The following is an 11,682-nucleotide window of genomic DNA, read 5'->3' as shown; positions in this document are numbered from 1 at the left end:
TTCCCCCCCCCCCCCCCCCCTGGGAAATCACGTTTGTCTATAAATAACTTAAGTTAGGAGAGACCAGAAATAATAGTTAATTTTTTTTTCTGTCCCCCCCCCCCCCCCCCCAAAAAAAAAAAAAACTATAAGAAACATTGCGTATGCATTTGTTATTTTGTCTTCATAAAACACTTCGGGCATTTGGGCACTCAATGGGTGTTAACATAAAGCACTCTCTTCCGGGTCTAGGCGTTTCTCTAACGCCCTTTAATGAAAAAAATGTATGGTTTATATTTGGTGCTTTCCTTATTATCAACTTGGTAATAAAACGCACGTTAACGGACTAGATTTATGGTTTACGTCTAACTTTAACACTTAAAATCCTCCCCTCCCCTCCCCTCCCCTAAATCACCCCTTCTGAAAACGTACATCTAACCAATCTAATGTTGTCCTCTGTCTATTTACAGTCAATAAAGGTTGTACATCGCCGCCAGGTCAATATAATTACTGAATACACGAGTATAAATAAAAACTATTGCTTCTGAACAGAGCACTTCGAAGTACAGTTTCCCTTAGTATTTTAGATGATACTATTATTATATAGACACGAGTGTTTTACTGGAAAATACACCACTCGTAAAATTCATACGAAACTACATCCGAGACTCAAGTGGTGTATTTTCCATATCCTCACTGCAGCTGTAGTGAGGATATTGATAGCGTCATTTACCGCTTTTTCACGGTTGTTTATGCAAAAATCGGTGGAAAATGGCGAGCGATAGATTTGTCTATATAATTAAAAGAAAATTACACGGTTGTGTTCAATTTAAGATGAATTTTAGTTTCATAAAATTAGTATCTTCGCACCGTCGTGTAATATCCTGTATATTTACGTTTACAAGAAAAATTAACACTATTACACAGAGGCAAGGGGTGTTGAAACGAAAATGCATACGATTTTAAATACATAAGTTTTATAAAATACTTTTTATCTTTTAATTGCCTTAATATCTTATATTGTATTCTATATGGACCTATTAGTATATTATTTTAATATCTACTTAAAATAATAACTACTTCTAACTTGATTGAAACATCAACCAGTAGCATTAAATCGTAAAAAAATAGCTCCTTTATCGACTGAACTAGGGGACTGTCTTCACAAAAAATAAGCGACTTTAAATACTTATGGGAATACATCTTTTTTTAATATTTTGCAATGATCTCGAATAAACTTTTAGTGAATATAATGTTCCATTGTCCCCGTTAGATTATAAGATATATATCATTCACAAGGAGCAACTGATTAGTTCACTATCAATGGAATACAGAAGCTCGACTAAGGTTGGCCACGGATTTGCGGCAATCGCACGAAAATTACCTCCATAATTCACCTTGAAGATTCGCCATGTCAACAGAAACTTTAATGTACATGGTATCATCTCTGACGTATCCTCCTTCTCGGAGCTCTGCCTGGGTCATCAAAGTCGGACAGCCTGATGCTATGTTCATGTCTGATCTTGGTCTTTTAAAACTAGAGCTGGCAGGATCTGGACGAAACGAATCAAAGGCGTCTCGGACCCTGTCCTGGTCAATAACTCTAAAATTGACCTTCTGGGTGAACGGCCAGGGTAACAAAGCGTCATATTCACCCCGCATGATTACAAAGAAGACAGACACGTGCTTTCCTCTACCCATTCCGTCACCATTGGGGTAAAGGCGGGCACACACTTTGTAACCAAAGCGTCCTACATAGAACGGGGGGCTGTAAATCGATGGAGTTTTGCCAGAAACAGCTTCTTGAAATCTTCGGTTATACTGGTCGATTTTCCAAAGGTAAATTCCATTGTATGATGTAGCCTGCAGAATTTGAATCTGAAGATCTTGCTCAGAGAGTTGAATTTCATGTAACGCCAGCTGATGCTCAGTTTTATCCAAACGCCGCTCGCACGGTTGGTGGCCAGAGCTGAATCTTGGCTCGTTGATTCTTGGGGTCGGCCTGGTTTCTCTCAGACGGGTCAGCTCACTTTGTAGGTTGTTAACTCGCATCTCGTGTTCCCTCACAGTGTTTAAAATTTCCTCCATTTGAGAGGACACGGGATCTCCGTTCGCTCCGGTAGCTCCACGCCCGGCAGCTTCTAAATCGCGGTGCAGTTTCTCCAGGTCGTTTTGTTGGCCATGTATTGACTTTTCTATCATGGAAATTTTTGTTTGTTGCGTCTGTATGTTGATTCTTGCAGCTACAAGTTCTTCGTTTTGGCTTTGAAGTTGTTGCTCAAGGGCATTTTTCTCACTTGCCAGAAAGGATATCTTTTCCTCCATCTCCGCATTCTTCCTATGGCTCTCAAGAGTTGATTGGTTCATCATTTCCAAATGAAGCTCGAGTCTGTTTTTGACGTGCTCGTTTACTATTTCTTTCTTTCCCTGTGTAAATTTAACAAAAGACGGAGAATATTTTTAATAACTTTTCTTATTTTTTTTCATTTTTAGGCCTGAGTAATTATTGCAGAACTACATTTAAAGATAGCATAAAAAGTGAGTTGATAGTGTAAGTAAATCATGGGTCGTGTGGACGAATTTCCTGACGCCATTTATCCATACTTGACTTAACTTGCGTGTAAGGTTTAAAAAGGGCTTTTGTGAAAGATTACATAATGGAGGCCTAATGGCTTTTGGTACATATTCGAAACTAAATTCCAAAGGAAGTACGGTTTTTCTGTAGATAGCAACTTCTGTTTTTCGAAGATAGCAACTTTAGTCAAAGCCAATCTGAATACTTGCAGTATCAATCCAAATGTTTCTTTTTCTATCTGATAAACAAGGCAATAGAAAATGAAAGGAACGTAGATTGGAGAAAAGAAACAACCGCTATCCATTCGTGGGCTCGGTTTTTCTCTTCACCTAACATCCCACTCAGGAGCTGTTCACAGGCTAGTATTACAGAGCAAGGTTGTCTACTGTTGTTATTATTTAACCAGTGTTCGCAGCTTTGGGCATGCTCCTAATTAATCAATATTCAATTAAGGGCAAGTTGCAGGCCGTGCCCTCGGGTCTCAAGAACTTTTTTCAGATTTGAAACATCAATGTTCATCATCATCGTCATCATCATCATCATCATTATTATTATTATTATTATTATTATTATTATTATTATTATTATTATTCAGTGCACTGCTATAATGTAGTATGTTATATCGTATTGGTTCTCTAAAACAATAAACTACTTACTTTAAAGTCACAACCATGAAGAGAGAACGGACAAAGAACTTCTGCCTTAGGGCAATCTTTAGTCAGGTGTTCATCCAACATGCCACGTGGTATCGCCTCTTTACCGCAGTTTAAACTGCAAATGACCGGGAACTTGAGGCAGACTTCTAGATGACCCTAAGGAAGGACAAAAAATAGCTTTATTAACGACTTTTTTGATAGATTTAGTTAAAGAAGATATAGAAAAACATTTTAAAAGAAATATTAACGCAAGAACACGACGGGATGAGACCGAAACGTCATGTTCTTTCGTTTATATTTCTTGATACATTTTCGCCGGAAACTAAATTCAAAAGAGAAATACGGTTTCTGTATATCGGAGATAGCAACTTTAGTCAATGGTATTTTTCCCTGCTACTTCTGAATACTTGCAGTATCAATTCAAATGTTTCTTTTTCTATCTGATAAACAAGACGATCGAAAATGAAGGAACAGAGATCGGAGATAAAAACAACGCGATAACAAAAGCCGCTGCTCATATATACGTAAAGAAAATTAGTCTCATCCGAAACTATTCAAATGTCACGTTTGGAGGACAAAGATTGTTACCGTTGTGTGAAATGAAGTGAAACTGTACAGAATGGTACGGTTTCCCTGTCCTTAAGAAAGCTGTCCGTTCTTTAGTCAAAATAGTAATCATTCCCTACCTTCATGTTGCAATGTTGAACTTTCCCTCCACAGTACGTACATGCCACTGCCCTGTTGATACAATCAGTTATTCCGTGTTGTTCAAGATTCCTTCTTTCCATCGTCTCACCACACGCTTGACACTGTACATCACCAAACTGGCAACCATTTTCATGGTCCTTTGGATATATAAAAGAATGTACATATATAGATATATATATTTTTTTTTTAAATAAAATTTTCTAGTGATATTGGTTAAGATCATCAAGAGGCTACCATATAAGTTCTGGATAAATCTTTGTTGAAACTAAAATAAACCAGTTTGATTTAAACAACAGTGCAATCAGTCACAGCAATAACAATAAGATCCGTCTTCAGTGTTGTGAGCACTGATGCTAACACTGGTTCGGAATTACTTAATTTGGAGTTACTATAGGTCCCAATAAAACAGGCAGTGAATCGCCCTTCTGTTATCAACAGTTTTTTTTACCAGGCCAGGATATGGAGTAAGAGTGAGAAGGTTTCAGGTTCAGGTTTCAGTTTATTTACACTTGGATATAGTATTTGCATTGTATATAGGAACATAGGAATAAAATAACAAATAAAAGGAGAAAAGAAAGAAGTTAATGGCTTTGGTAGAAGTGTACGGTGGTCGGAGGAGCTTAGCTTTCGAGCTAACCACCGCTAAAAAAGAAAAAAAATATTATAATCCAATAAGACGGAGTTCTTTGCTAAACCAAAAATTTTGGCTAGTTTGGGACCAAAAAATATATGTGTGTGAGAGAGGTTCTTGCGTAGTTATCAACACTTGTTTAAACTTTAATCTACAGCTTTAAGTCTTTCTTGGTTATATCCTAAAGAGTTGCCGGTTTTCCTTTGTTAGAGTATTGTTTAAATTTGCTCCGTTCAACCTCTACCTAATTTAAATAAATTTCTGATTGAGAATCCCTTCCACTTACACGGGACGAAACCAAACAAGTGTCGAAAATTTAGGCGGGAATTTCCCTGCAATGGAAACCGAACCAGGTGAAATGGCACCTGTCGATCTCAGTGCGGCTGACAAAATACTCATGTTTCATTTTTGTTTTCTCAGAATCCAAACAAGTGTCGAAAATTTAGGCGGGAATTTCCCTGACAATGGAAACCGAACAAGGCGGAATGGCACCTGTCGATCTCAGGGCGGCTGACAAAATACTCATGTTTCATTTTTGTTACCTCAGAATCCAAAGAGCAAGTCCACACAATAGCAAAGGCGCGCGATGGAAAAACTTTGGTCTTGTGATTTGGGGGTCGGACTTTCAAGCTGACGATTAAGGCTTGAACCTTCTGCTTGTTTCTCGAAAGTTTCGATAGTTTTTGGTACTTTCGAGATATTAAACAGGCTCTGAAACTATTTCGTGAGTCCAATATTCCTCAGTAGTTTTTGTTTCGTATTTGACTGGGACGTTCGAGAAACGTATATAGTCCACTGTATAGTACCTGTTATCAGTCGCCCTGTTGTTTTCTTAGTAACTGAAACAATTTCATTTTACATTCTCTCTCTCAATCCATGTTTATAAAAGCGTACCCTCCAACAATTAGGGAAAGTTAGAAAGCACATCTTGGGATTAACCCGGCAACAGAACAGCATCCTGTCCAGGGAAGACAAACAGTGTTACCAGCTAATTATCTCTCAGTTCAAAGAGCACAAGGAATTCCGAACAGCCTATCATTCGATAGGAAGCCCTCGGATTTAGAGGCGCCGGCAGTGTTGGCTGCCTTGCGACCCCTTGCAAGCAATTTCACTATCAAAAATGTAGGACGGAAGGCTACGTTGCTAAACGTCTTGCAGCATTGCCTCTCGAGAGCTTATAATTATCGCTGCTTGATATCTCAGACAATGAAACGTCTCTTCGCTGTTCAAAAATAGATCATGAGCTACAAATATCCCCACATAGAAGTTCAAACCAAATACTTACCTTTAGATATCTAAGTTCTCCTTTCCAGTCGCAGTTTCTGTCTTTATGTCGACAAAAACATTTGAGGTCGAGTATTTCTCTTTCACAGCATTTATCACGAAAAGATCCCTCTTGAGAAATTATATCCCCGTCCACTGGGCACCTTAAACTTGTTGGCCTGAAAGTCGAGCAATACGGAAGTAAACAAACAGTCTGCGGGTATCGATAGGCGATGGTGGAAAACTTCAGGAACATGTCCCGCGTAGTCCTTTAAACTTTTTTGTTTCATAAATAAATCACTACGAAAAGTAAGGAGCATCTAAGTTATTTCGCAACTGGTTATTTCGTAAATACCACCCCGACCTTTCGATGTATAGTTTAAGCAGCATGGAAGACTTGTCAACGCAAGGGTTGATTTCATTAATTTGTCTACAAAACTTGCCAAAACAGGCAGACGTTGGTGGTGTCTTCGAACCCAACGTTACATGTTATGAAAGCATTTGCAAAGAAATAATCAATACATTCAGTTATGAGCTATTAGCGTCTTGTTTTGGAAAGAGCTGATTAACACCAAGTAACGCAAAAGTTAGTCGTTTTAACTATATATGCACCGATGAGATCGAAAAACATAATGCAAAATGTAAAACGAAGCAATTAAGCTCGATAGTGTCGGAGTCAAAATACCACTTCAGAACATGAGGTAAAAAACCGACCAATTTCTTTTAAAAAAGGTAAAGAACAAGAGAAAAAGTCAACCAGATAATCATTATACTTTAAGGTAAAATACCTGAGGAGTGGCTCCAAACACTTCTTACAGAATCGATGACCACAAGATGTCTGCCAGGGCTCATTGAAAACTCTCTTGCAGATTGGACACGTTAATCGTTCATCTGGTTGATCGCAAAACTGAACTAGATAATCGTCTGTTATACACATGGCTAACAATTCAAAATGTTTTTACTACGCTTAACACTGTTATTTATGTAACTCGGTAAAAACTATACTATTTCCGGCGAGAGAAATTTCATTTCCCCGTTTCAGTTTTAGTTTAAGCACATTCAAGTCACAGGTTCCGCTTTACCTGTCACGCTTACATCATATGCATGAGCAAGCGTGAAGATTAGCATGGTCATGTTTCAGCAGTGAAAGAAGTCGTCTACACTGGATTTTGTGATCATACCTTAAGAGGAATTCAGACTCAGGATTGAATCGGACGCCACCACAGCCTTCTTTCGGAAAGCAGCTAATATAACACCATTATCGGCCATAACACTAATCTAAAGTTATAAGACATAATAACTCATGGTTGAAACCGGAAGAACGTGATCAGTCACGACAGTCACAAGGTGATTGGCTAATTCGTTTAGCAGGGGGGAATCCCCTAAATGGAAGATTCGAAACCATGACCTAATAGGGGAATTTTAATATTAATCAGACAGTAAATATATATGATCTCTTTTACATAATAAAATAGCGACCATAAAAATGGTAATAGTTAACTCTGCTTTGCCTATTTTGGACTTCCTCTGGATTCCTGTTTCAACTGCGGAAATACGCCAGGAATTATATAATGGGAATGGGCAAGAAAAAATATAAAATTTAAATACTAGATAGCCAAGTCCGAGAGTTTCGCTGCAGCTTCAAATTATAGCTTTTGTTGTCAGTCATTCTGAGAGGAGTTGTATTCTTCTTTTGTATTCTTGTATTTTCCAGTTTTCTTCCATCTAGCTTCACAGTCCTCCTATGTAAAAACTATGGCTCATTTACTAGTCAGAATTACGGTCTTCGAATTTATTATCACTGTTAGCCGATCCTAAGTAAACTCAGACTCTCCATGTTGAGTGAGCCACCTCGTGATCTTAGTGAGGAATAAAGATTTAGTCGTGCTTTTCATCCTCTTTTAGTGTTGTTCGCCTGTCAGTGGTGTAGCTGAATTACGTCCACCTTGAAGGTAGGAGATCGCGGTTGATAAAGTCCTCGCCGTTGAGCCATATTTTTACCTGGTGCGTTATATCTTACTTGTATACGTTTACTTACTTTAACAGATCTTTACAGTGATCCTATATACATGCATATGTTGAAATATGGCTGATTCATATTCGACACGATTTGTAGAACAGAATGTAATGTATTATTGGAATATTGCAAACCACGGAAGCCTTACAACTTTGAAATTCTTCATGAATAAAAAATCATTATGGGTAGCTCAACTCCACCGATAGCGTTGCTAACAGTGGACAACGTACTTAGAAGCACTGATCTCCATTGTATAGGATATACGATCAGTCGAACAAAAATTCTACTACGGACCGGGGTATTGAAAATTGCGAAACGTGTGCGCAGGCTAAGAGTTTCGCTGCTGTATCGAGTTTTGTCGTTGTTGTTATTCTTCTTCTTCTTCTTCTTCTTCTTCTTCTTCTTCTTCTTCTTCTTCTTCTTCTTCTTCTTCTTCTTCTTCTTCTTCTTCTTCTTCTTCTTTTCAGTTTCTATGATCATACCCGCGAGGAGAATAGTACTCTTCGCATATCTTTGCATTTTTTTTCATTTAGGGCAACAATGATGCGCAAAAAGGGATTGGGTGAATGGGTGAAGAGGGGGCGGGGGTGGTTGGTTCTACTGTCTCACAGGACATTTACGAGCCAGTAGTCATATGCTTGTCTCAAAGATTAAGTACTAGCATGTGTTTCTCAACGTGGTTGTGATTTTTGGGAAGGCTCATCTAGAACAAAGCATCGATATTCGAACCGTTATCTAGCGTGGAGTTTCAAACGCAAGGAAGGCTCAAAATATCAACAATTTTACATTTAAACTTGATGCCTTCTTTCTGTTTTAAAAACATTATAAATCATTCATTTTAAAGTATGTAGATATTAATTATCCGGGTGAGTGTAGTCCTGAGAAGGACTGTTTGAGATGACTGACGTTTCGACAATCTGAGAGGAAGTCATCTTCCGGAGTCAAGCCCCTGACTCTGAAGATGACTTCCGCTCAGGTTGTAGAAACGTCAGTCACCTCAAACAGGCCTTCTCGGGACTACAATCACCCGAATGATCATAATTTACGTTCTTATGACATAACTCCTGGGTTCAAACCATTTATAGAAATACATATTTCAAAGGTGAAACATGTCAATACTATAATGACAAAAAAAAATAGATTTCAATTTTCACGAGGAGCAAATGAAGGGCGGTGGTAAAACACAACGAACCAATCTACTGTTTAAAATTTTGTTTAATGCTACTAGAAGGATACAAGGCTGATCAAGTAGGCACTAGTAATTGTGCTTCTATCTACTGGCTTAAATTTACAGTGATGATATGGTTTATCTTTCTTAAGATAGATTTTAAAACTTAACATTTTTTTTTTTTTTTTTTTTTGAGATACAAGCAACCTTGGTCTTCGAAAGTTGGTCTGAGTTTTCCTAACGATTCCACAGTCTTACGACCTCGCACAGCTGGCTAATGCGCAATATTTCGGCTATACATAATCTTCATCAGGTGGTAGAAAAGCTAAGTAACCTATTTGAGTACTACATAATATGAGTATATTATTTTAATATCTTTCAGTCTGTAAAGCGTTGGCAGCAACTACAAGCCATATTCAATAGACTACTGCTTATGATCCAAGGCCTAATGTTCAGTAAGAAAACCGCTCAGGAGGTAAAAAGTGCTTTCAAGGACAACATTGACATGATTCTAAACTTCGATTCCTCAGTTGTGACTTGGATTTAAAAACGGCGTACTACTGGTGAACTAGTAAAATTTATTTTCATTAGAAATTTTGCTGAGTCGTCCAAACGGTTATCCAGTTATATGTGGTAGTAAAACAAACCCAGAAGAAAACCACGCGAAATAAAAAACGATTGAAATCTACTCGAAAAGCGTAATTCAACAACTAAACTTGATACGCGAGCAAAGCGTATATAACATACAAAAAACAAATCACAAATTACATGTCAATCAAAATAGATCATCGAATGTCAGTCATCAATGTACCATTCGGTTGTAAGGTCTAACAAAAGAAATAATGTAACAAAAAACCTAGGTTTTCTTTTTCGATCTCCAGGCGACCAACCCCTAACGAAAGAGCTTGGGGATACGAGATTGCCTATATTTGATTATCAGGGTGCGTTATGGCTGGGAGATTCTTCCGCAAATGCTGCTCGCTGTCGTTGTCAAAATATTTATCTCCTCGAAGACTTAATATGTCTACGATGATTTTTACAAAAATGGTATCTCCCTGGACATATCCACCTTGGCGGAGCTCTCTGTGAGATATAAATGTCGGACAACCCGACGCTATGTTCATATCTGATGTTGGCCTCTTGAAACTTGAACTCTGCGGATCTGGCCGTAAACAATCATACGCGTCTCTGATTCTGTCCTGGTCCAGAAGTTTAAAATGAACCTTTTGAGTAAACGACCATGGCAACAACGCATCGTATTCACCTCGCATGATGACAAAAAACACCGACACATGCGTCTCTTTACCCATTCCGTCACCATTAGGGTAAAGGCAGGCACACACTTTGTATCCAAACCGTCCAACGTAGAACGGAGGGCTGTAAATCGATGAGGTCTTTCCAGAAACAGCTTCCTGAAATCTTCGGCTGTATTGATCAATCTTCCAAAGGTACACTCCATCGTATGACATAGTCTGCAAAATCTGAACCTTAAGATCTTGATCGGACAGTTGAATTTCATGCAATGCTAGTTGGTGCTCGGTTCTGTCTAACCGCCGCTCGCATGCATGGTGAGATGTGGCCAAATTGGGTCTCGGCTCGGAATCTTTTGGCATCGTCGTGGTCCCTTTAAGAAGCACCAGCTCTTTATGCAAGTTATTAACTCGTGTCTCATGTTGCCTTACAGTTTTCAGAATTTCCTCCATTTGAGAAGACATAACATTTCCGTTGGCTCCACGTCCGGCAGCTTCTAAATCAAGATAAAGTTTTTCCAAATCTCTTCGCTGGTCACTCATTGACTGTTCAATCATAGATATTTTAGTTCCTTGTGTTTGAATGTTGTTTCTTGCTGCAACGAGTTCCTGGGTTTGGTTTCGAAGTTGCTGTTGCAGTGCATTGTTGTCATTTTGCAAACGAGAGAGCTCATCTTCCATTTCCTTGTTTTTCCTGTTGTTTTCTTGACTTGTATAGTTCATCAATTCCAGATGGTACTCAATACCATCCTTGGTGTGCTGTTGACGGTTTTCTTTTCTTCCCTTTAAAAATATAAATATTGAATTTCAATTTGCTTTTTTTGTTGATGAAAGAAGAAATCGAACTAAGAAAGACGGTTCTCTGATATACAACTTAGAATACAGGATAGAGAAAAGACGTAGCACAATGGAAAAAAACATCGAGTCATCAGTGCAATACAGTATTGATTCAAGACCTCTAAACAATGTCTCTTGGTTGTTGAAATAAATTTGTATTCATACAGAAACAACGAAACAGATTACAGTGACTATCAACATGGGTATGATCAATGAAAGTTTCTTGACAAATGATTGTCTTTAAAGTACGTTTAGTCAGAAAACCTGATTTCCTCTATCATGAGCACCGTGATATACAGACTACACTTAATACAAAATGCATTTTCCTAACATATCTAAGAAGAACCCGGACACCCAAAAATCACTTATTTCAGACCACATGCCACTCAGCCGATCCAAGTATATGAATGAATATCAACAAGAGCCGTTTGTCGATTTCCAACTGCTCGCGGCCGGGCCCATTATTAAAACCATGTTTTATCCATTGGTAATTGTTTTTTGTGCAAACTAGGCAGATATTTTCATATTTTACACATTCTTCGAATGTTTAACTTTATCTTTTCATCTCTTCAAAATTGTTAGTGGTAATGGGCCGGCT

General features: G+C 38.3%; 2 protein-coding genes across 5 annotated transcripts in view; both read right to left on the bottom strand.

Annotated features, from left to right (window-relative positions):
* The window catches only part of LOC146487431 (TNF receptor-associated factor 3-like), a 53,731-nt gene that overhangs the window by 775 nt on the left and 41,274 nt on the right, over positions 1-11,682 (bottom strand). The window contains exons 2-6 of one of the 2 annotated variants that reach the window (XM_085087984.1): positions 6,601-6,724; positions 5,835-5,991; positions 3,897-4,055; positions 3,211-3,366; positions 32-2,406 (exon numbers count right to left, since the gene is read on the bottom strand). In XM_085087984.1, coding sequence (XP_084944110.1) covers positions 1,360-2,406; positions 3,211-3,366; positions 3,897-4,055; positions 5,835-5,991; positions 6,601-6,724 — 1,643 coding nt within the window. In that variant the 3' untranslated portion in view covers positions 32-1,359. Of the gene's footprint in view, positions 1-31; positions 2,407-3,210; positions 3,367-3,896; positions 4,056-5,834; positions 5,992-6,600; positions 6,907-11,682 lie in introns of those variants that run through there. The other variant, XM_085087976.1, reaches the window with a different exon arrangement.
* LOC146487429 (TNF receptor-associated factor 3-like) overlaps positions 9,075-11,682 on the bottom strand; it is a 58,127-nt gene continuing 55,519 nt past the window's right edge. For 2 of the 3 annotated variants that reach the window (XM_085087877.1, XM_085087865.1), the window contains one exon: positions 9,075-11,030. In XM_085087877.1, coding sequence (XP_084944003.1) covers positions 9,921-11,030 — 1,110 coding nt within the window. In that variant the 3' untranslated portion in view covers positions 9,075-9,920. The remainder of the gene's footprint in view (positions 11,031-11,682) is intronic. The other variant, XM_085087873.1, reaches the window with a different exon arrangement.

This window comes from Pavona decussata, unplaced genomic scaffold, assembly GCF_977016875.1.
Source record: "Pavona decussata unplaced genomic scaffold, jaPavDecu1.1 SCAFFOLD_16, whole genome shotgun sequence".
Taxonomy (NCBI): Eukaryota; Metazoa; Cnidaria; class Anthozoa; order Scleractinia; family Agariciidae; genus Pavona; species Pavona decussata.
Note: the sequence above shows the minus strand (reverse complement) of the source record. Positions and strands in the feature narration are given on the sequence as shown.